General features: G+C 41.5%; 1 protein-coding gene across 2 annotated transcripts in view; it reads right to left on the bottom strand.

The window, feature by feature from the left end:
* Positions 1–25785, bottom strand: part of CUL5 (cullin 5) — a 134460-nt gene that overhangs the window by 87248 nt on the left and 21427 nt on the right. For both annotated transcript variants that reach the window (XM_062196962.1, XM_062196961.1), the window contains exon 2: positions 17726–17835. In XM_062196962.1, coding sequence (XP_062052946.1) covers positions 17726–17835 — 110 coding nt within the window. The remainder of the gene's footprint in view (positions 1–17725; positions 17836–25785) is intronic.

Here is a 25785-nt window from a genome sequence, read left to right as displayed (position 1 = left end):
CACAAAGGCCAGGAAGGGGGGGGGGGGTCAAAGCCAGATGCCAGGAATCTAAGCAAGGCCTTCAACATGAATGGCAAGAATCCAAACACTTGAACTATCACTGCTATCTCCCACAGTGTGTATTAGCAGAAAGTTGGAATCAGGAGTCTGAGCTGAGAGCCAAACCCAGGCAGTCCAAAGTGAGACACAGGTGTCATAATCTATTGTCATAATCTCTAGGCCGAATGCTCACACTTCAGAAAATTTTCATAAATATAATCAAGCCAGAATGTTTCCCCCAAGTTTTATCAGTGAATGTAATATGAAGATTTCTGAACTTTATAGAAATCATATCAAATAACTTTTTTCACTAAAGATTATTCCTGATATTTACCTATATAGCTGTATGCACTTCTAGTCATGCATTCTATCTGTTATATTTCAAGACAAAATATATAAAATGTTATACTTCAAGATAAAAAACTGGGGCTGAAGCTATGGCATAACGGGTAAAGCTGCCACCTCAGTGCCAGCATCTCATATAGGTGTCGGTTCGAGAACCGGCTGCTCCACTTCCAAATCAACTCCCTGCTATGGCCTGGGAAAGCAGTGGAAATACTTGGGCCTCTTCACCCATGTGGGAGACCCAGAAGCAGCTTCTGGCTTCAGATCGGCCTAGCACCAGCCGTTGTGGCCATCTAGGAAGTGAATGAGCGGATGGAAGACCTCTCTCTCTCTGCCTCTAACTCTCCATAACTCTGCCTTTCAAATAAATAAACAAACCCTTTTTTAAAAAAAGATAAAAGAAACTTAGGTGAGCAATACATATAGTAAACTAAATCTGGATAGATAAGAACACATTCCTTTGGACCATAACCAGTGCTTTTAAAAAGGAACATGCTAAGGTACAACAGATTGTTACTACTTCGGATGTCCACATCCCCTATCATGGTGCCAGTTCAAGGTTCTGTCTATTCCACTTCTGCTCCAACTAGCTGCTAACGTGTCTGGGAAGCAGGGAATGATGCACGTGAATCTCTGCCACCCCATGCATGAGACCCAGACACAGTTCCTGGCTCCTGATTTCAGCCTGACATGGACCCAGCTGTTGCAACCATTTGGAGAGTGAATCAGCAATTAAAGATTGATCTCTCTGTCTCTCTGTCTCTGTGTGTGTGTGTGTGTGTGTCTATGTGTGACTTTGCCTTTCAAATAAAAAGAGAAACGTCAAAAAGGAAATTCTTTTAAAATATTTAACTGTGCTGGAATCATTTATGATTCAAGGAATAAGACAAGGAAGAAATAAAAGCCTTAAAGAAGTTTTAATGAGAAAGGGAGAAAGGATGGAAGAAGGAATAAGAGGCAAAAAGTTGACCAAAGATTTCAACTTGGGCAAAAGATAAAGAAGAATGAGTGTGATTTTGAATGAAAAATAACAGGCTATTATGCTTTCAATTAATAGTAAAAAAGTTTCTCAATTGAAAACAAGCAACAAGATAATCAATAATGAAAGTGAATTTTCCAATCAATAACAATACGGTATAGGAAAATAAAAAATCAGTAAGATCTAATGCATGAGAAAGTCACAGAAGCAATAAAAAAACAAGTTTATCAGTTATACCATTAAACCTAAAGTGAATAAGCTATTCCATTAAAAGAGAACAGGCTTTTCAAATCGACAAATATTGCTCTGGCTTCATCTATAGCAGTCGTCCATTATCCACGGCGGATACATTTGAAGATCCCCCAGTATTAGTTCAAGCCACATATAGTACTTTTTTAAAAAATTTTTATTTTTTTTATTTTTTAACAGGCAGAGTTAGTGAAAGAAAGAGACAGAGAGAAAGGTCTTCCTTTTTCCGTTGGTTCACCCCCCTAAATGGCTGCCACGGCCAGTGCACTGTGCCGATCCGAAGCCAGGAGCCAGGTTCTTCCTCCTGGTCTCCCACGTGGGTGTAAGGCCCAAGCACTTGGGCCATCCTCCACTGCCTTCCCGGGCCACAGCAGAGAGCTGGACTGGAAGAGGGGCAACCGGGATAGAATCCGGTGCCCCAACCGGGACTAGAACCCGGGGTGCCGGCGCTGCAGGCAGAGGATTAGCCTAGTGAGCCATGGCGCCGGCAAGCCACATATAGTACTGTACCCTGTAGATGTACTATGTTTTTTCCTACAAATAAGGTTTTTTTTTTTTTTTTTAAGATTTACTTTATTTATTTAAAAAGCATAGTGACAGAGGGAGAAAGAGAAAAATGAAAACATCTTCTATCTGCTGGTTTACTCTTCAAATAGCCCCAGTACATTAGCAGGCAGCTGGATTGGAAGCAGAGCAGCTGGGACTCAAACTGGGGGCTTAACCCTCTGCCTCACATGCTGTGCCTTGTAAACTTTAATTCATACAAGTACAGCAAAAGAATAACAACTAGTAATAAAATAAAATATGCTTAATAATTTACATAAATGTGGTCTCTCTCAAAATATCTTATTGTACTTTCATATTTTCAGTTAAACAAAGCACATTACTATTTCTCTTTGGCATATCCAAATCACCAGTATTACTACTATTCCACTTTGGGACCATTAGTAAGTTAGACATGGGATACCTGAACCCAAGTACTATGATACCGCAACAGTCAATCTGATAACAAAGGTAACCTAACCACTAAGTGACTGATGAGAGTGGCACACAAAGCACGGATATGCTGGACAGATGATTCACATCCCAGGTAGGATGGGACAATATTTTATCATATGACTCAGAATGATATGCAACTGAAATTCATGAATTGCTTTTATCTGGAACTTTCCATTTAATATTTTCAGACCATGGCTGATTGTAGGTAACTGAAACCACAGAAAGTGAGACCAAAAATTAGAGGGAATTAATGTATATGAGCCACCTAAACAGACAAATTTACAAAGAGTAGAATGGAGGTTACCAGGTACTAAGATGAAGGGTCGGGGCCAGCGCTGTGGTGCAGCAGGTTAACACCCTGGCCTGAAGCGCTGGCATCCTATATGGGCGCCGGTTCTAGTCCCGGCTGCCCCTCTTCCGATACAGCTCTCTGCTATCACCTGGGAAAGCAGAAGATGACCCAAATTCTTGGGCCTCTGCACCCATGTGGGAGACCCAGAAGAACTTCCTGGCTCCTGGCTTTGGATCGGCATAGCTCCAGCTGTTGTGGCCAACTGGAGTGAACCATCGGATGGAAGACCTCTCTCTCCCTCTCCTTCCCTCTCTGTGTAACTCTTTCAAATAAATAAATAAATCTTTAAAAAAAAAAAAAAAAAAGAGGGGTCATGGGGAGCTATTGTTTAATGGGTATAGAGTTTCTGTTGAAGATGATAAAGTTCTGGGAAGGGACAATGCAATTAAATTAAACATCACACAGTATTATAATTAATGTCTCTGTCTGCCTCTGCCTCTCTGTAACTCTTCCTTTCAAATAAATAAATGCATCTGATCCTGCTTCCTGCTAAGGTTTAATTAAAAATACAAATTTTTAAAAATGACCAAATGATAAATTTTATGTAATATACATTTGATCACAATTTGAGGTGGGCATTGTGGCACAGGTGGTTAAGCTGCTGCTTCCAAAGCCTGCATCCCATTTCAGAGTGCCAGTCTGTTTCTCGTACTCTGTGTTTCTGATCTAGTTTCCTGCTAATGTGCCTAGGAGGCAGCATATGATGATACAAATACCTGTGTACCTGTCACCCACATGGGAAACCTAGATGTAGTTTCTTCCTCCTGGCTTTAGCCTGGTCTAACCCCAATGATTGCAGGCATCTGTTGGAGTGAGCCAGTGAATAAAAGTGCTCACTCTCTGTTTTTCCCCATCATTCTGCCTTTGAAATAAATAATTAAATCTTTAAAACACACACACACACACACACAGTCTATATAAAGAGCTACCAAACACAAACCAGAGGAAAGCAGGCTGGTAATAATAACGTTATCCAAAGAGGAATTTAAGGTTAAAAGAAATAAACAAGCATCACATAATGATTAGAAATTATTTACTAGCTAGCCTATTTACACCAAAACATGCATCAAAATATACAGCAAAACTGATTAGAAATCTAAGTTGGACATAAATGTATTGGAAATTTTTTTAAAAGATTTATTTATTTACATGAAAATCAGAGTTACAGAGAGAGAGAGAGGCAGAGGGGCAGAGAGAGAGAGAGAGAGAGAGAGGGAGGGAGGGAGGAAGGGAGGTCTTCCATCCGCTCGTTCACTCCCCAGTTGGCTGAAAGGGCTGGAACTTCACCGATCCAAAGCCAGGAGCCAATGTTCTCTAATAATTTGATGGTGTTGGGTAGTAGATTTAGATGTTTAATCCACGTTGAGTGGATTTTTGTGAAAGGTGTAAGGTAGGGGTCTTGCTTCATGCTTCTGCATGTGGAAATCCAGTTTTCCCAGCACCATTTATTGAATTGACTGTCCTTGCTCCAGAGATCGGTTTTAGATCCTTGATCAAATATAAGTTGGCTGTAGATGTTTGGGTTGATTTCTAGTGTTTCTATTCTGTTCCACTGGTCTATCCATCTGTTTCTGTACTAGTACCATGCTGTTTTGATTATAACTGCCCTGTAGTATGTCTTGAAATCTGGTATTGTGACACCTCTGGCTTTGTTTCTGTTGTACAAGATTGCTTTAGTTATTCGAGGTCTCCTGTGCCTCCATATGAATTTCAGCATCATTTTTTCCAGATCTGAGAAGAATGTCTTTGGTATTTTGATCGGTATCGCATTGAATCTATAAATTGCTTTTGGGAGAATGGACATTTTGATGATATTGATTCTTCCAATCCATGAGCATGGAAGATTTTTCCATTTTTTTGGGTATCCTCTTCTATTTCTTTTTTAAGATTTTATAATTATCATCGTAGAGATCTTTGACATCTACGGTTAAGTTTATTCCAAGGTATTTGATTGTTTTTGTAGCTATTATGAATGGGATTGATCTTAGAAGTTCTTTCTCAGCTGTGGCATTGTCTGTGTACACCAAGACTGTTGATTTTTGTACATTGATTTTATATCCTGCTACTTTTCCAAACTCTTCTATGAGTTCCAATAGTCTCTTAGTAGAGTTCTTTGGATCCCCTAAATAAAGAATCATATCATCTGCAAAGAGGGATAGTCTGACTTCTTCCTTCCCAATTTGTATCCCTTTAATTTTATTTTCTTGACTAATGGCTCTGGCTAAAACTTCTAGTACTATATTGAATAGCAGTGGTGAGAGTGGGCATCCTGTCTGGTACCAGATCTCAGTGGAAATGCTTCCAACTTTTCCCCATTCAATAGGATGCTGGCCATGATTTTTTCATAAATTGCTTTGATTGTATTGAGAAATGTTCCTTTGTAAGCAAATGTTCCAATTTGCTTAGAGTTTTCATCATAAAAGGGTGTTGTATTTTATCATATGCTTTCTCTGCATCTATTGAGATAATCAAATGGTTTTTCATCTGGAGTTTGTTAATGTGGTGTATCACATTGATTGATTTGTGAACGTTGAACCATCCTTGCATACCAGGGATAAATCCCACTTGGTCTGGGTAGATGATCTTTCTGATGTGTTGTTGCATTCTATTGGCCAGAATTTTATTGAGGATTTTTACATCTACGTTCATCAAAGATATTGGTCTGTAATTGTCTTTCAATGCTGCATCTTTTTCAGGCTTAGGGATTAAGGTGATGCTGGCTTAATAGAAAGAATTTGGGAGGATTCTCTCTCTCTCAATTGTTTTGAATAGTTTGAGAAGAATTGGAGTTAGCTCTTCTTTAAATGTCTGGTAGAATTCAGCAGTAAATCTATCTGGTCCTGGGCTTTTCTTCGTTGGGAGGGCCTTTATTACTGATTCAATTTCTGACTTGGTTATGGGTCTGTTTAGGTTTTGGCTGCTACAGCTGGTGCACTGCGCCAATCCGAAGGCAGGAGCCAGGTGCTTCCTCCTGGTCTCCCACATGGGGGCAGGGGCCCAAGCACTTGGGCCATCCTCCACTGCCTTCCCGGGCCACAGCAGAGAGCTGGACTAGAAGAGGAGTAACCAGGACTAGAACCCGGCGCCTATATGAGATGCCGGCACCTACATGAGATGCTGGCGCCGAAGGCAGTGGATTAACCAAGTAAGCCACGGTGCTGGCCTGGTTTTTCTATGTCTTAATGGTTCAGTTTAGGTAAGTTGTATGTGTCCAGGAATCTATCCATTTCTGACAGATTTCCCTGTTTGTTGGCATACAACTCTTTGTAGTAAATTCTGGTAACTCTTTTTAAAATTATATTTTAATTCCTTTCTCCACAAACTTTCTGAAGCACTCTCATATAGTTCCCTCCTACAGTGCACAAGGGTTAAGCTGTGTGAACAGCAGCATGTGGCAGAAGTGATGTTTAATGTTAGGAAAAAAAAAACACCTGACTTCTATCTTGGAAGTACCCTCTCTTTGGATTATTGTTATGGACTACATAACAATATTTCCTTCAACATGTCACACACACAGAGGTAGTCCCATAAGACTATAATGAAGCCAAAAAGTTCTATCACTTAATAATACTTAATGCCATAATGCTGTTGTAAACAAACTTACTTATTGCACTGCTAGTGATAAAAAGTACAGCACATTATGCATAGGACATTAGTTCTGATAATGGTAAGGACTATGCTACCGATTTATGTATTATCTATACCACGTATTCTATTATTGTTTTAGAATATATTCCTACTTATTTTAAAAAATTTACTATAAAACAGTATGTAGAGGTGGGCCTTTGGCCTATAAGATGCTTATACCACATATTGGAGTGCCTGAGTTGGAGTTCAAGCTCTGTTCCCAATTCTAGCTTCCAACTAAATGCAGACCCTGGGAGGTAGCAGGCAAGAGTTGAAGTAGTTGGGTTCCTGCCACCCATGTGGACGATCTGGACAGAGTTCCTAGCTTCTGGCTTCAGCCTGACCCAGCTCTGGCCGTTACAGGCATTTGGGGAGTGAAAAGCAGATGGGAACTCTGTCTCTGCCAATCATTCTCAGTCTCTCTCATGAATTAAAAAAAAATTCAATGACAGACCTAATATTATCTAGCTTTGTGTAATGTAAGTATTCTCTATGATTTCTGCACAAAGAATTACCCAATGATGCATTTCTCAAAATATGTTTCTGTCATTAACCAATGAACTTGCTCTAGGCAGGCAAAGCTGTCACATGGTAAACAGCCCTAAGGAGGGTCCCACATAGTGTGGAACTGAAGTCATTCGTCAACAGCAAATAAATCTAGGACTTGCCAACAATCATGTGTGAGCCTGGAAAAAGATCAAGTTGAACCTAGGGCTAGCTCTTTTGCTGAAACTTGACATCATGGCAGACCCTGACCTAAAAGAATTCAGCTAAATCATTTTAAGATTCCTAACCTTTAGAAACTGTAAAATAAATTTTGAAGTTGCTAAGTTTTAGAGTAATTTGTTATGCAGCAATAGGTAATTAACACAGAAAGATATAACAAAGGACTAATGTAATTGTTCATACAAGAGACAGTAGCCAAAAAAAAAAAAAAAAAAAAAGCCAGCTAGAATGGAAAAGAAATTCAAGAGATTTTATCAAAAATCTACAAAGCCCAATAATAATTTAGATATATTGAGGTTAAAAAAAAAAAGATAATGGGGCCAGCGCCATCACGTAGTAGGTTAATCCTCTGTCTGTGGCGCTGGCATCCCATATGGGCGCTGGTTCTAGTCTCAGCTACTCCTCTTCCAATCCAGCTCTCCGCTGTGGCCTGGGATAGCAGTGGAAGATGGCCAAAGTGTTTGGGCCCCTGCCTCCACGTGGGAGACCGGAAGGAAGCACCTGGCTCCTGGCTTCGCATCAGTGCAGCTCCAGCTGTTGTGGCCATCTGGGGAGTGAACCAATGGAAGGAAGACCTTTCTCTCTGTCCCTTCCTCTTACTGTCTGTAACTCTACCTCTCAAATAAATAAATAAATAACCTTTAAAAAATAAGATACTGAAGAATGCTTCTAGATTTCTGGCTACAGACTATGAATAAAGATTTTTATCATCCTGCTTTTATAGTATTTATGGAACTTAGAGACAGATATAAGCAAGCAAAAAAAAAAAAATGGTGACATGGCAGTTCAAGTCAGGAGACTAATCAGGACTATTTACATACAGACACAGAAGTCAGGTAAAAGAATTAGGAAAATGGAACTCTGGAAGAAATTAACATTTAAGAATCATACAGAGTTAGCTAACTCAAGTGAAGTGGACTACAGAGGCAAACAGAAAAATGAGGGGAAGATGGTGTCATAAAAACCCACTCAGCAACAAAAGAGACACCACTTGGCTAAGCTTTGTAAAATAAAATGAGATGCATGCAAGCAGATGAAATGGAAACAGATCATTAAAAAGTTTAGTTGTATCATGAACGAGGTACTAAAATCCACAGCAAAGCAGGTGAAGCATCCAAAGTTCTGCAGCGCCTTTGACTTTCTGATCATGCTTCCGAACCATCAGCTCACTCTTAGTTTTCTCTTTGTTAACGACAATTTTTAAAAAGTTCTATTTTGCTTGTTAACTGTGAAATTTTCCCAACAATTTATGTTTCCACATGAAGTTTGTTAATGTTGTTGCAAGAGCTCCTTCCTTGCAAAATTAAACATGAGTGTTTTTGTGCTTATTTAAAATTTAAGACAAATGTTTGAAGGTGGTACTCAATTTACTAAGAAGAAATAAAATTACTGTTGTCAGCAAAAAAAAAAAAAAAAGATTTAATAATTTATTTGAAAGGCAAGTGACTGAGGGGGAGAGACAGAAAATAGAGAGATCCTCCATCTACTAGTTCCCTTTGTATATGTCCACAACAGCCAGGGCTGGGTCAGGCCAAAGCCAAGAACTCCAACTGGGTCTCCCAAATGGATGGCAGGAACCCAAGAATTTGGTCCATCATCTGCTGCCACACAGGCATTTAGCAGGAAGCTGAATGGGAAGCATAGCACCGAGGACTCAAATGGCACTCAAATATGGGATGCAGGAATTCTTCTAGGCAAGTGGCTTAACTCACTATGCTACAACACCTGCCCCTTTTAAATATTATTTATACTAAACATGAATTTCTTAAAAATGTCTCAAAAGTTTAAAATAACTTATTGTTTGATTTCTGTTTTTAATTTCACAGACCAGAGTTAATCCTAACAACACGGATCTAGAGCAGCAGTTTTCAGCTGAGCGGTAACTTTTTATGATGCAATAGCAGCAGGTGAGAAGGGCACACAGAGCGATCCACTACTGAAGTTTATAAAGGTGAAGGCCAAAGGTGATGAACATCACAATATCCAGGACAATCTCTCACGTTACTCAGAATGTCAATATTACTCCAAGTGAGAAACAAAGATACAGATTATAAGAAAAAGGGAACAAATCTCAAATAGCTAATGTACCTTTATATCAATACATGATTTTCGTGCCTCAGTGCAATGGTTTAAATGTGGTTTGGTCCCCCTTCCTCCATTCCCCTTTGCAAAGTCATATGTTAATGGTGTTAAAAGGGTAGAAACTAAATCCTACTAGGGTGTTTAGAAATGGGGCCTTTGAAAAGTGATTCCATAAGGTCAGACCCATACCATGATGTGACATAGCTAAGGGGAAGGGAAGGGACCTGATCCAAGCAGTACCATGCTTTTTGGAGGTCCTGTCTCCAAATCTGTGAGTTAAATAAACCCCCTTTCTTCATAAGCAGCCTACTTCAGGTATTTTGTTGAAGTGACAAAAACTGACTAATAACTCAGATTTAGAATGATAAAAACAACTATAGGTTTTGTGATGTTATTACAGGAGATATATTATTCCTTTTACTTAAAAAGACTACAAATTGGACTTCTTTAGGTACTCCAAAGAGATCAAGAGTTTTTTTTTTCCAATATTGTGTTAAGGCCACCAATTACAGCAAGTATAAGGTTTTAACTATTAACCATGGATGCATGCTTAGAAGTATGCCTTAAGCAGAGAACACGATCATTCCACGCTCCTTTTCCCAGTTAGAAGCACTCAGAGAACACATGTTATTTTTGAAAACAAATCACATCAACAAAGACTGGCAAATCCCCTCTAAAAGGAAAACTCGCCATACTCAAAAGTTTATTAAAATGCATGTACACATACTATGAATCTTTAAAAGGTCTCAGCTGTTTCTTACACCTACATTTCAACTGATACACCATCTAACTAGTATGCAGAATAAAGTTATTATAGAAGGCCTAAAATTGCTATCCTTAGAAAGACCTGTTTACAATATAGGAACTTAGCTGGTATCTGGACACTCTAATTTTTCAAAGTGTTTCCAGTATTCCTTGATAGGAATTCCTTGTACCTAAGCTGTTTATACAAATTGATATTTATGTTGGATACTTGCTTTCCTTTTGGGAGTCTGGAATTTTGGTTATATGCCAGGCACAGGGTGCATTCATGATTAGCTCCCAACAGAAACAAAGGGCACTAAGTCCATAATGAATTTCCTCATGACATATACTTTGCAATAATTAGTTGCTACAGAAATTAATCTTGTCTTGTGAGACTCTTCTTGGGGAGGACATTTGGAAGCTGGTTATTTCTCACTAAAGAACTGTTATAAAAGCTTGAGCCTGGCCCCACCCAGTCTTTGGTTTCTGCTTCACTATGTGACCGATCTCCCACATACTGCATTTGCCATGAGGTGATACAGTCAAGGGAAAGGGCCTTGCCAGAGCCTGCCCCATGCAATATTAGACTTTCAGCCTTCAAAACCATGAACTATACAAACCTTTTTTTCTTCAAACACAGTAATGCAAAACTGACTAAAACAGATGGCTATGAAATTATCCATGCTATGAAATAGTAGCTGAGTTTGTCTGATTTGAGAGGTAAAAGTTATACAAGAAATTTGAAAATGCTGAGTGGGGGTAGGCACTTGACACAGCAATTGAGATCCTGCTTGGGACGTCTGCATCCTATATGGCAGTGCCTGCTTCAAGTTCCAGCTCCTCCACTTTTGATACAGCATCCTGCTAATGAGTACCCTGTGAGGTAGCAGTTGATGGTTCAAGTACTTAGGTCCTGACCCTCCATGTCACAGACCCAGATTAAGTTCTGGGCTTCTAGCTTCGACTTGGCCAGGCACTGGCTGTTGTGAGCATTTGGGGAGTAAACCAGCCAATAGAAGGTCTTTCTCTGTCTCTCTCTTTTCAAATAAAAATGAAAACGGGCTGGCACTTTAGTGTAGTGGGTAAAGCTGCTGCCTGCAGTGTCGGCATCCCATATGGGCACTGGTTTGAGACCCGGCTGCTACACTTCCATGGCCTGGGAAAGCAGAAGATAGTCTAAGTCCTTGGGCCCCTGTACCCGCGTGGGAGACCCGGAAGAAGCTCCTGGCTCCTTGCTTCGGATCAGCACAACTTTAGCCATTGTGGCCAACTGGGGAGTGAACCAGTGGATGGAAAGCCTCTCTCTCTCTCTCTCTGCCTCTCCTTCTCTGTGTAACTCTTTCAAAGCAAATAAATAAATAAATCTTTAAAAAAAAGAAAAGAAAAATATATCTTACAATGGGAATTAAGTTTCAGAAAAAAGGAAAGAAATTTGAAAATAAGAGAATTAACCCTAGGAAAGTTGGCTTTCTCAATCACCAGGCTGCTTCTGGTTATGCCAAATAACTACAATGAGGGAAGAATGGTACAAGCTCTAAGTTGTGTCTTTGGTTTTTGTTCTTGCCTCCAAGTGGGGAGAAAAAATGTCCTAAAATTACCAAAGATGAATTTGAGAGCATCAAAAATGTTAAAAATCTGTGTTTTTCTCCTCTCCAAGTATGAGAAAGTTAAGAATTAAATGAGAGCCCAGGGCTAGAGTAGAGCTTTAGATAAAGTAGAAAAAGAGGGACGGAGAAGGGACTCTGTTACTGTTTCCTCTTCCTTGCTGTTGTTGCTGCACAGATATCAAACCCAGCCAGAGGTTCCCAGCAACTCTAAGGTTCATGTTATAAACGCTGAATTTCCTGTTCAGGGTTTCATTAAATGTGTAATGAGACAAAAACAATGGAGGGAAAAGGGATTAATAAATGGCTTTGAATTTTGCAGCTACTGCATTTAGATGTAGGATAAAATTGATATAATGTGTGTGAGATGTTTGTTGTTTCATGATTGTAAAGGGATCATCCCAACTAGGAAAAGTAACCAAAAGGAAAAAAGTTAGAGGGACACAACTTTTACTGGCTGCTGAAGGAACTGGCATTTAAACTCTCAATATTAGAAACAGAATAAATTTCTGTAATAGGTAGTATTTCCTGTAAGTTTTACCTACTAGAGCATATGGAAAAAGGAAGACATCATGAAAACAAAGGAAATCTCCAGGTAGAAACACACTTTGACTTTTTAAAAATTTTTATTTCAATTTTTAGTTAGTTTTTAACAGATTCGATATAGTTCATAGATAAGAATTCTAAGAATATAAATATATTCCCTTCCACCCTCCTTCCCTCTCTTTTGTTTTTGAGATAACATCTTTTAAATTTCAAATACTGGGTTTGTTTGTTTAATGGTGCCTATCTGCAGTTGGAAGTTGAACAGCTGTTGCATTATGCACTTTTTCTTTTTATTCAAAGTCTGAAATCAAACTTGTCTTGATTTTTCTGTTTTATGGAATTTCTATGTTGAAGGTATTCTGAGGGGAGTGGAGGCAGGGACTGTTAATAACCATTTCTTTTTTTCATTTGTGTGGTGTATAAAGCCTATATATTTATTGTAAAAAAATATAATAAAATGAAACAATCACCACCACTATCATTAAACTGTAACTTGTCTAGTAAACTGTCACTATTACTATTTGCTATGGGCATTCCATTATTTCTGTTATAGCACTGACAGTGCCTTATTGTGCAAGGCACCACCAAAATATACTTACAAAGATTTAAAAAAAAAAAATGGCAGTTTTTCAAGGTGGATGTTTAACCTAATAGTTAAGACACCAGTATCTCACACTGGAGTGCCTGGGGTTCAGCTTCTGGCTCTACTCCTGATTTCAGTTTCCTGCTAATGCACATCCTAAGAGGCAGCAAGTGGTTGTTGCTGCCACCTCCAGGAGAGATCTGGATTGAGTTTCCAGCTCCAACCTGGCTCAGCCCCAGCCATTGCAGACATCTGGGGAGTGAACCAGAGGATGGGTACTTTCTCTCTAGCCACATCCTACGTCACCCCACCCCCACCCCAGCTCGCTCTCTCACTCTGGATTTGAAACAAATTTTTTACTTTTTAAAATTTGTATTTATTTTATTTCAGAGAGGAGGAGAGGAGGTGGAAGGAACGGGGGAGAGGGGGAAAGGGGAGAGAGAGAAAGAAACGTTCTCTTCTGCTGGTTCATCCTCCAAATGCCAGGAATCAGGAATTCAATTCATCTCCTTTGTGGGCGGCAGGGAACCAACTACTTTAGTCATCATCACCCACGACCTGCCAGGGTACACATTAGCAATAAGATAGATTTAGGAGCCACAGCCAGTTATCAAACCCAGGTATTTCATTATGGGATGTGGGGATCCCAAGCATTTTTACTGCTGTGCTAAATGCCCACCCCTAAAGTTTTAAAAAGTAGTTTTTCATTGCTCCTAAGCTCTTATGAAATCAGATGTCTAATCCATAGAGGCTGATGATTTTCTAGACTGATGTGCATATTTTGGGGTGCATCAATTTGGACTCTTAAGATTAACAGATCAGAGGCCGGTGCTGTGGTGTAATGGGTTAAGCCACCTCTTGGAATGCTAGCATCCCATATGGGTGCCAGTTCAAGTCCTGGCTGTTCGACTTCTGATCCAGCTTCCTGCTAATGTGCCTGGGAAAGTAGCAGAAGATGGAGGTCCAAGTCCTTGGGCCCCTGCACCCACATGGGAGACCAGACGAAGTTCCTGGCTCCTGGCTTCAGCTTGGCCCAGCCCCGGCCATTGCAGCCATTTGGTGATTCAGCAGATGGAAGATCTCTCTCTCTCTCTCTCCCTCTTGCTCTCTGCAACTCTGCCTTTCAAACAAACAAAAATCTTAAAAAAAAAAAAAAAAAAGCGACAGTTCAAAGGGCTTTGGAGAGGCTTTCATGTCACTTTCACTTGGGATATGACTATAAGCCTATAGTATCTGAGCTCTCCTATTGCCAAAGAAAAGCTGTTGGTGCTTTTAGACTTTTGAATCACAGATTTTAATGGCTGGGATCTAACTCTAGGCTAAAACCAGAGATGGTCTGACACCGGGCATTTCAACCTAAACACAACCTGTGCTGAACTGAAAGCAGATATCTGTTTAATAAACAGGATTTTGCCTCAAAGACTGTTTAAGATTTAAAAGACACTGCTCTGTGGAGCCATTAAAACAATGGATTCTGGCTCAACCATCTCAATCACTGACAGATACTCACAGAAAAGGGCTTATTCTTTTGTATACAACTCCAAAAATCAAGCTGCTAACTGGCTCTATATAACTAATACAGAGACTAACTGCATTCCTAATTTTGGTTCCTGCCAGAAGCTGCAAATTGCTAGAGTGTAACCCTTTCACATGCTCCTTACAGATAAAACTCTTGACTCCTTCTTGAAATATCTCACTGTATTAACTTGGGTTTGGCTTTCTGGATTAATTGCAGTCTGCAGCAATGTTTTTTGTTTTTTTTGTTGTTGTTGTTGTTTTGTTTTTTGTTTTTGACAGGCAGAGTGGATAGTGAGAGAGAGAGACAGAGAGAAAGGTCTTCCTTTTTGCCATTGGTCCACCCTCCAATGGCCACTGCGGCTGGCGCGCTGTGGCCGGCGCACTGCGCCGATCTGAAGGCAGGAGCCAGGTGCCTATCCTGGTCTCCCATGGGGTGCAGGGCCCAAGCACCTGGGCCATCCTCCACTGCACACTGTGGCCACAGCAGAGAGCTGGCCTGGAAGAGGGGCAACCAGGACAGAATCCGGCGCCCCGACCGGGGCTAGAACCTGGTGTGCCGGCGCCGCTAGGCGGAGGATTAGCCTGTTAAGCCACGGCGCCGGGCTGCAGCAATGTTTTAACAACTTGACTATTTCTCTTACCTTCTCGTCCACACACCTTAGTAAACTTGGTTATTAAATGCAGCTGTCCTCAGAAAGGAATTTATCTTTTCTAGACTACCCAGTAGATAATCAAGACAAAAGGAGTGTGAGGTAGTATAAATATGTTTTTTTCTAGGATTTATTTATTTATTTGAAAGCCAGAGTTACACAGTAGAGAGAAGGCGAGGCAGAGAGAGAGAGAGCGAGGTCTTCCATCCACTGGTTCACCCCCCCAGATAACCACAATGGCCAAAGCTGCACCAACCCGAAGCCAGGCCCCAGGAGCTTCTTCTGGGTCTCCCACGCAGATGCAGGGGTCCAAAGACCTGGGCCATCTTCTATTGCTTTCCTAGGCCATAGCAGAGAACTGGATCGGAAGTGGAGCAGCCGAGACTCGAACTGGCACCCGTAGGGGATACTGGCACTGCAGACAGTGGCTTTACCTGCTATGCCACAGCACCAGCCCCATGTAATCTATTTTTAAAAATTTTGAAACTTCAGGACCTCATACTGACGGATTCTTTAAAATGGTAAGCTGAACAAAAAACTAAGTTTTTTTAAAAAATGCTTTTGAAGGTCTGGATGCTTAAAGAAAATCAAAGTTTTCGTTACTTAGTAGGATATCCTGATTTTGTAAAGGAAAAATAAATCCCAGCACCTGGAGAGCTCAGGAGAAAAGAGGGGGGGAAAAAAGTGGTTTTTGCTTTTCAGAACTATTCCTGAAAGTTTTCCCCTCTTCCTAAAGGAAAACTAGAAGCTGTCATGGAGTGCTTTTAATTCAAACTAACTGCCTGGGGCCAGCACTGTGGCATAGCTGGTAAAGCGGCGCCTGCAGTGCCAGCATCCCATGTGGGCACTGTTCGAGTCCTGGCTGTTTCACTTCCAATCCAGCTCTCTCCTATAGCCTGGGAAAGCAGTAGAGGATGGCCCAAAGTCCTTGGGCCCCTGAACTTGCCAGAGAGACCTGGAAAAAGCTCCTGGCTCCTGGCTTCAGATCAGCCCAGCTCCAGCCCTTGTGGCCTTTTGGGGAGTGAACCAGCAGACGCAAGATCTCTCTCTTTCTGTCTCTGCCTCTCTGTAACTCTGCCTTTCAAATAAATAAATAAATCTTTAAAAAATAAACTAACTGCCAAACTTACAAGCACACTTAACAGCACACCCAGGTGAAAACCCGTGCTGAACACCTCCAGATGTCATTCACACTACTAAGGCAAATGAACTGGTATGATGGATGAGCAAAATTGTTTGGAAATAACAGCCCTCAGTCCATCCAAAACCAAGGTCTCAACTGAATAATAAGGCCACACTGGAGGCCTTGGTAACTTTTACTACTTAATGTCTATCTTGCTTGCGTACCCTAACACTTTTAAACTTTGTTTCCAGGGGTCCCACATGTGCCCTCAAGGATTTATTGTGTATGCTAACAATGTATGATGACACTGTCTCAACCCTGGAAGGCTCTCAGTTCTGCTTCAAATTACTGGCCCAAATTATGCTATGCCTGAACTGATGGTTCAGGCCATGTCAAAAAAAAAAAAAAAAAAAAGTTCATTCAGAAACTCAAGGAGAAAGCCACTTGACTTTCTAAGGTAACGCTTAGAGTTAATGGAATTTCATTTGACTGGCTATATCCCAGAACCCCAAAAGGTATATCGAAGTCAGTACTACCAGCTGGCCTTTTGCTGCTGCCTGGGGACCTACTGACAAAACGTCTGCAAAGAAATTTTGGCCCAGAGCCAAGAGTCAACACAGCAGACCCGAGACTGCATTCCTTGGAAAAGCTTATGTGTAAGGTTAGCCCTTGGCTGGCATTTGAGAACTGGAATGGTCGACATTTTCCTACTCTTACATAAAACTGTCCTGAAATGATAAGAGCAGCTCACTGTACCTAAACTGTTTATACAAACAAAATGGGTTACATTAAATATCTGCTCTCCTTCTGGGAGCCTGGAATTTTAGTACATGACAGACAGAGACCGCCTATGTGGCCAGCCCCGACTAAAGCACTGGGCACTGGGGATGGTAACAGCAGGTTAAGCTGCCACTTGGGACGGCAGCATCCCATTTGGAGTGACGGTCTGAGGCCCAGCTGCTCTATTTCTGGTAATGCTCCTGGGACAGCAGAGAATGGGAGTCAAGGACAGAGCTCCTCACTCCTGGCTTCATTCTGGCCCAGCCCTGACTACTGCAGACATTTGGGAAGTAAACAACAAACAGGAGATCTCTCAAACGCTGACAATCTGCATTTTAAATAAAACAATCTTAAAAAAACAAAACAAAAATCCTGGGCACAGAGGTTCTAACAAACTTCCCAAGGAGACAACATCTCACACATGTTGTCACTCTGGTTGCTGAGGAAATCAGGCATGTCTTATCTGACAACCCTTAAAAGATTCTTAGAAGTTTATGCTTGTCTCCCCACTGAGACTTTTTACCCCAAGTGCTTTTTTCCTTTACTGGTTTTGCTTTGTATCCTTTAACTTTAATAAACCATGCCTGTGAGTATGTTCTATGTTTCGTCCTGTGAGTCCTTCAACCAAGTCACTGAATCCTTGGGAGGTCTCGGGGTACCCCAACAGAACTAGTAATAATTTTAAACAGATCAATACCAAGATCATATACTAGACTTGGATTTAAAAAGACATTATCAAAAATTTACTTTATAACAAAGAAAAGTAATGCATTACTTACGAAAACAGATCAAACCACTGCTGCTTTGTAACAGATTCCTGGCGTAAAAGCTTCAAAACAATTGGACGCATGAAATCCCATTTGTCTTCAAACTGAAGAGAGCCTTTATTCTTAAAACAAGAACAAAAAAGGATACAGTAGTTTAATTTAAATGCTGTTAAAATCTAAGTGTCCTATAGCTTTCATCTTTTTTTTAAATTTTTATTATTTTTTTTGACAGGCAGAGTGGACAGTGAGAGAGACAGAGAGAAAGGTCTTCCTTTTCATTGGTTCACCCCACAATGACCACTGCGGCCGGCGCACCGCACTGATCCGAAGCCAGGAGCCAGGTGCTTCTACTGGTCTCCCAGGTGGGTGCAGGGCCCAAGGACCTGGGCCATCCTCCACTGCACACCCAGGCCACAGCAGAGAGCTGGACTGGAAGAGGAACAACCAGGACAGAATCTGGCGCCCCGACCGGGACTAGAATTGGGGGTGCCAGCGCCACAGGCGGAGAATTAGCCTATTGAGCCGCAGGGCCGGCCTGGCTTTCATCTTTTAAGATACAGCTAGAAGGGCCGGCGCCAAGGCTCACTTGGTTAATCCTCCACCTGCAGCGCCAGCATCCCATATGGGCGCCAGGTTCTAGTCCCGATTGCTCCTCTTCCAGTCCAGCTCTTTGCTGTGCCCCGGGAGGGCAGTGGAGGATGGCCCAAGTGCTTGGGCCCTGCACCCACATGGGAGACCCGGAAGAAGCACCTGGCTCCTGGCTTCGGATCGGTGCAGCTCCAGCCATAGCGGCCATTTAGGGGGTGAACCAATGGAAGGAAGACCTTTCTCTCTGTCTCTCTCTGTCTAACTCTGCCTGTCAAAAAAAAAAAAAAAAAAAAAATACAACTAGAAATAGGGTTCATATGTAAAAGAATCAGTTTTCAAGAATAGAATCCCTGTATGTTTATTCTGGTATCAAGGAATCATACAAAGACAGCCATATAGAGAAAAATTAATTGTACAAGTTTGTAGAGAGGAATTTGGCTTTGCCCAAAGAGAAGGTCTGGTCTTTCTTTTTGGCTCCTGGTAGGCAATCTCTGGGCAGTTGGAAGGTACTGTCTGACTTATGTCTTTATTTGCCTGGGAGTCTTGGGTCACCCTAGATAGAATAACAATGTGATTTAGGGAGGGTACTGGCCACATACGGTCTTAGGGTAGGGGCTTGGGTCATGGATGTCATTCAATTCAGACACTAAAATTATCCATATGAGTAATCAACTATGCTGATCGGAAAAAGGTCCATAGATAATCAACAACTGCGTCTTCCAATTTGGCAGTACTCACGGCTATTACTGCAACACTCTAGTGCCAGGAGAGAAATGCTTCCTGACTACATAAGGAGGTTACAACAGCAGCTCTGGGCCTGAAACCCTGGTGTGTCTCTTTCTTTGGATGATTTGAATCTGAATCCTTTTCTGTAACAAATTATAACCATGAGCACAACAGCTTTCAATAAATTCTATGAAACTTTTTAATGAATGATCAAACCTGAAGGTGTTTGGGGAACCTCAAACTTGTAGTCAGTGTCAGAAATGAGGATAGTTTGTTGAGAATGGACCTTCTAATTCTGTAGTTGTCCTAAACGCCTCACAAGTATAGTCAACCAACAATATCCATAGCAGAGACTGGTTCCAGGGCCCATCTCACATATCATCTTGCATATGCTCAAGGCCCTTAAATGAGCATAAAATGGTATAATATTTGCATATAACCTACATGTACTTAAAATCCTCCCCACATACTTTATAATGCCTAACATGGTGTAAGTGCTATGTAAATAAATGTTATATTGTTATTTGTATTGTTTAGAAAACAAGGACAAGAAAAAGATAAATTCCTTTTCCAAAGCTTTTCACACACTTGATCTTAGCCAAAAGGCCGAGAAGCGATTTTCCAAAGCTTTTCAATCCACAGTTGGCTGAATTAACAGATGGAGAACCCTTGGATACAAAGGGTCAAAAGTAAACTGGAGATTTATATACTCTGAAAACTAAGGGAAAAAAATGGGAAGATACACATCTCCATTTATAATGCTATCAAAACCCTGATACCAAACTGTTGGGACCAGCACAAGAAATGGAAATTAAGAAAATGTTAACACAGACTAGATGCAAAAATCTAATTAAACATTAACAAATCAAACAAGTGGCAAATCAAAACAATCACACTTCATAATCATACATAGTTTAACCCAGGAACATGACAGTGGTTCAACATTAAGGAAAAAAAACTGGCAAATAATTTTGCTACCAAATGGAAGAGGAAGAGACCCAATAAATATAAGTCATGTTATATGTGGCTATGTGACTTGCTTTGGCCGATGTGGTTCCACAAAAGCCATCATTTTTCTAGTATACTAACAAATACCTTAAGAAACTCATGAATGTTTTACTGTATAAGGATACTGCTCACTGTATCACAGGTTCTCAAATGTGGTGATTACATGGAATCTGCAAATTCCCCAAACAATTTCTCAAATGATCTGACAACATCTATGTTAAAATCAGCTGAGGGGTGTGTTACCTATCTTAGACCTGTCAGAGTTCAAAATTAGCATGCTTATCAATACCAAATTCATGATAAAACTATATAAAAATATTGGAGGGTCCACGACCCAAAAAGGTTAAGAACCAGTAATAAACAACACACCCTTGTGAAAGCAAGTGATACTTCTTATATTCACAGTTTATCCTAAAAGTTGTTTTGCCTTAGATGCCTGCTTCTTTTCACACAGTATTCCTAGTGAAAAAATGGGAAATATGGACTTGAAACTTAGTGCAAGAATGAGATGAGTTTTCCCCCTGAACAACTAACTTGTTTTTATCTTATAGACTTAAGTGAATGATATAGGTAACTGCTCACCTCTTATTGTTGGCTAATGAGATCTTCTAGCCTTTATATCTTATAGCAAAACTAATTCTCACACAGGCACTCCTCTCAAACATACAAGTGGGCCATAGAGAAGCCAATAGGGAATTGACAATGGAGGTTACTGGAAGAGGGCCTCCTACGCAGAGGAAGCAGACAACACAAAGATCATAGGTAGGAACACGCTTAATGTATTCAAGTAGAGCAAAATGGGAAAATAGGAAAGAACAGATGAGGTCAGAGAAGTAACTTACCTTGCTGAACTTTACTGGGCTGGATCTTATTCAGCCTTGAAGAACACAATAAAAACTTGTGTTCTTTTGTTTTTTGAAAAGTTAATTTATTTATTTAAAAGGCAGAGCGAGCAAGAGAGAGATTGTAAGAGTAACAGCAAGAGCCATCTTCCATCTGCTGATTCACTTCCAAAAAGCTCACAAAAGCTGAGGCGAGGCCAGGCCAAAGCCAGAGCAAACTCCATCCAGGTCTCCCATGTTGCAGGGACCTGAGCACTTGAGTCACCATCTACTACTTCCCCAGGGTGTGCATCTGCAGGAAGCTGTATGGAAGTAGAGGTGGGACTTGATCCCTGGCACTCCAAAAAGGAATACAAGTATCTCAAGAGCTTTAACTCCTTGTACCACAACATCCACCCCTAGCTTCTATTGTAAATAAGATGGAGAGCCTTTACAAGATTTTGAGTAGGAATTTCCATGATCTGATTTACATATTACTATCTTTCTGATTACTACATATTAAGAATACACTGTTAAGGCAAGTATTAAAGTTAGGTGTAGAAAGGGAAGGGAAGGTAAGAGATGATAGGTGACCTGGAGGGTAGCAATGGAGGTAGGAGATAAAGTGAGAAGTTGCTCTATTTTATAAAGATTTATTTATTTGTTTGAAAGAGTTATACACAGAGAGAAGGAGAGGCAGAGAGAGATCTTCCATCCGATTCACTCCCCAGTTGGCCGCAACGGCCAGAGCTGAGGTGATCCAAAGCCGGGAGTCAGGAACTTCTTCCGGGTCTCCCACACGGTTGCAGGGGCCCAAGGACTTGGGCCATCTTCCACTGCTTTCCCAGGCCGTGGCAGAGAGCTAGATCAGAAATGGAGCAGCTGGGTCCCAAACCAGTGCCCATATGAGATGCTGGCACTGCAGGCAGCTGCTTAACCTGCTACGCCACAGTGCCAGCCCCTATATTTTATATTTTTAAAGGTGATACTAACATGATTTCCTGACAGCAGGTCTCTTGGGTATGAGAAAAAGAATAAACCATGACTTTAACATTTGTGTCCAGTAAGTATGGCCTTACCGTCAGCTGGAATGGAAAAGACACAACAAGCTAAAGAAAAGCTCAAGAGTTTGGTTTTAGAGGTTACATTTGGCTTATGTATTAGACATGTCAAGATTTTGAACAGGCAATTATATGCAAATCCAGAATTTAAAAAGCTTGACCAAGAAATTAAAATTTGGAAGTTATCAAAACCCAGATGGATTTTAAGACCTCTTAGTGGATACAATCACTGTGTCAGTGAATCTAAATGAAGAGGTCCCAGACCTGAGTTCTTAGGTATCCAGTGTTAAGAGGTAGGGAGAACAGCAAAGGAGAAAGAACAGAGAAGGGGCAAGAAAAATCAAGAATATGACATTCTGAAAACCAAGTGCATAGAGTGTACCAAGAAAGACAGTTATTGGGGTGGTGGTATGGTTTAGTTTTTTTTTTGTTTTGTTTTTAAGATTTATTTATTTATTTTTTACTTGAGAATCAGAGTTACAGAGAGAGGAGAGGCAGGGAAGGGGGGTGTCTTCCATCCGATGGTTCACTCCCCAATTAGCCACAACAGCCAGAACTACGCCAATCCGAAGCCAGGAGCCAGGAGCTTCTTTCGGGTTTCCCACGCAGGTGCAGGGGCCCAAGGACTTGGGCCATCTTCTACTGCTATCCCAAGCCATAGCAGAGAGCTGGATTGGAAGTGGAACAGCCGGGACTAGAACTGGCACGCATATGGGATGCTGGTGCTACAGGCCAGGGCATTAACCCATTGCGCCACAGCGCCGGCCCTGGTTTAGTTGTTAAAACATCACTGGGCACATTAGCATCCCATCTGGAAAGCCTTGGTAGTCTAGGTTCCACTCCTTATTCTAGCTTCCTACTAATGCAGACCCTGGGAGGCAGCAGATTGATGGCTTAAGTAATTGGGTCCCTGTACCCACATGGGAGACATGGATTGGGTTCCTGGCTTCTAGCTTTAGCCTGGGCAGGCTGCTACAAGTATTTGGGTAGTATATCAGCAGATAGGAGCTCTTTTTCCTCTCCATCTGTCTCTGAAATAAAATTTAAAAATCACAGCGTCAGGGCTGGCACTGTGGCTAGAGGGTTAAGTTGTTGCCTGCAGCGCTGGTATCCCGTACCAGTATTGGTTCAAGTTCCAGTTGCTCCACTTCCAATACAACTCCCTCATAATGTGCCTGAAATAGCAACAGAAGACGGTCCAAGTGGTTGGGCTCATGCACTCACATAGGAGACCAGTATGAAGCTCCCGGCTTAAGTGTAGCCCAGCCTTGGCCACTGTGGCTGTTTGCAGAGTGAACCAGCAGTTAGAAGATGGATCTTGACTCCTCACCACACCAACCCCCCACCCTCCAGTAACTCTACCTTTCAAATAAATAAAACTTAAAAAAAAAAATACAGAGCCACCAACTTTAACAAATGTTCCTGACTGATCAAATAAGAGGACCACTAAAATACCAATATAAAAGTCATTGAGGGGCCAGCGCCACGGCTCTATTGAGCTAATCCTCTGCCTTGCGGCGCCGGCACACTGGGTTCTAGTCTCGGTCGGGGCACTGGATTCTGTCCCGGTTGCCCCTCTTCCAGGCCAGCTCTCTGCTATGGCCCGGGAGTGCAGTGGAGGATGGCCCAAGTGCTTGGGCCCTGCACCCCATGGGAGACCAGGAGAAGCACCAGGCTCCTGGCTTTGGATCAGCGCGGTGTGCCGGCCGCGGCGGCCATTGGAGGGTGAATTAACAGCAAAAGGAAGACCTTTCTCTCTGTCTCTCTCTCTCACTGTCCACTCTGCCTGTCAAAAGAAAAAAAAAAAGTCATTGAGACTTTGTCAATGGTAATTTAAAAAAATTAATTATATTTCTTTGAAAGGCAAGTGGTCAGGCACAGAAAGACAGAAATAACCTATATCCTATCTGCTGGTTTGCCTCTCCAAATGTCTACAATAGCCAGGGGTAGGCCAAAGCCAAGAGCCCAGAATTCAATTCTCCCACGTGGGAAAAAGGGACCCAGTTATGTGAGCTATAGCCTGCTTTCTCTATGAAGTGTGCATTAATAGAAAGCTGGAATTGCAATCAGAGCCAGGACTTGAATCCAGGCACTCCAATATAGGATGATGGAATTCCAAGCAGTGTCTTAACCACTGAGCCAAATACCTGTCCTTTAATAGTGGTTTTTGTGGAGTAGGACAAAAGTAACACTGGAATGAAATTAAAAGAGGATGCATGGTGGGAAAAACTGGAAAAAATACAGTCTTTGATAATTTTTCCTGTGGAAAGGAGTACTAAAATGATTGTATGCTTGTAGAAATATTCCAGGACCCAATGAGATTTTGATAAACGTAAGACGGGAAAATGTTGCAGAATTTTAATTACTCTGGGTATAGATGAAGGATGTAGTACACAGATGCTAAAAGGGAAAGACAAAGGATACAGATGCAGATGCTGTTAAGAATGTACAAGGGTAGATGTGATAAGACTCTGACAAGTTCATTTTTTATTGTGCTGGTTTCTTAGTGGCAGAGAAATACAAAACAATATCTGAGAAGCTGGGAGAGGAGATGCTGGAATTTTTGAGAAAAGATGTGAGTAGGTACTAGGAAAGTAGAATAAATGACTATGAAAGTATAGTATCATTGGGCTCATTTGTAGTCATAATCATCTATTTTAGGTGAAAACAGCATGACACTCAGCCATAAAGGAGCTGGTACTGAAAGCTGGGGAAATGGACTTAATGAAGGTTATGGTTTTCCAAAGTCAAATAAGAGAGGGGCAAGGGAATCAAAAGTATATTGAAGAGAGTAATTGCAATTGAAAAGAGAATTTATGCTGGGCAAGTAGGAGAAAAAGGACATTATGACAACAATAGAGAGAGATTTCTACGTTCAATTCAATGGAATAACAAGAATCGGATTCCCCTCCTGTCTTACCAACTAGAAAGCCAAAAAGTGGTGTAGGACAGTGCTTCCGGAGGAGGGAAAGACACAGACACACACACACACACACACACACAAGCTGAGCTCTACAAATACCCAAATACTGCTTAGGGAGTATTTCCAGGCCTCAGCACAAAGAGAGAGAACCTATATACAGCCTAGTGGTTTCACTGAGTTTAAGAGAGAGTTTAGAGGGGCTAAGGTGACTAGAACTTGTGACACAGAGGACAAGAAAAAGTGGCACAGAGAGGGGGCTCTGGAGTCTGTAGAGAGATCCCCCTCAAACTATTGGCTGAGTACTGACCTGCACATATGTGTGGTAAAATTGAGACTGGAGAAAGAACCAAGCAGAACAATGACCCAAACACACACATGGCTAGAAATGGTTTGTGTTACCACCAGCCAGAGTAGAAACAACTCTTAAAGTGCCAGGCACTGGCTAGTCTTCAGAAAGGCATCAATTGGGGCCAGTGCTCTGGCATAGCAGGTAAAGCCACCACCTGCAGTGCTGGCATTCCATATGGGTGGCGGTTCTAGTCCCGGCTGCTCCTCTTCATAGAAGAGAATCCATTTCTCTTCTATGGCCTGGGAAAGCAGTAGAATATGGCCCAAGTCCTTGGGCCCCTGCACCCGCATGGGAGACCCGGAGTAAGCTCCTGGCTCCTGGCTTCAGATTGGTCTAGCTCCGGATGTTGTGGCCATTTAGGGAGTGAACCAGCAGATGGAAGACCTCTCTCTCTCTCTCTCTCTCTCTCTCTGCCTCTGCCTCTCTGTAACTATGCTTTTCAAATAAATAAATAAATAAATAAATCTTTAAAGAAAAGAAAGGAAGAAAGAAAGGCAGGCAGGCATTGACAGAATCTACAGCGGAGCCAAAGTAGTCCTACCCTAAATGTTATCCTGGACCACTCTAAGAAAGCAAGCTTCCATTTCCAAATTACT

Source organism: Lepus europaeus, chromosome 7 (genome assembly GCF_033115175.1).
Source record: "Lepus europaeus isolate LE1 chromosome 7, mLepTim1.pri, whole genome shotgun sequence".
NCBI lineage: Eukaryota > Metazoa > Chordata > Mammalia > Lagomorpha > Leporidae > Lepus > Lepus europaeus.
Note: the sequence above shows the minus strand (reverse complement) of the source record. Positions and strands in the feature narration are given on the sequence as shown.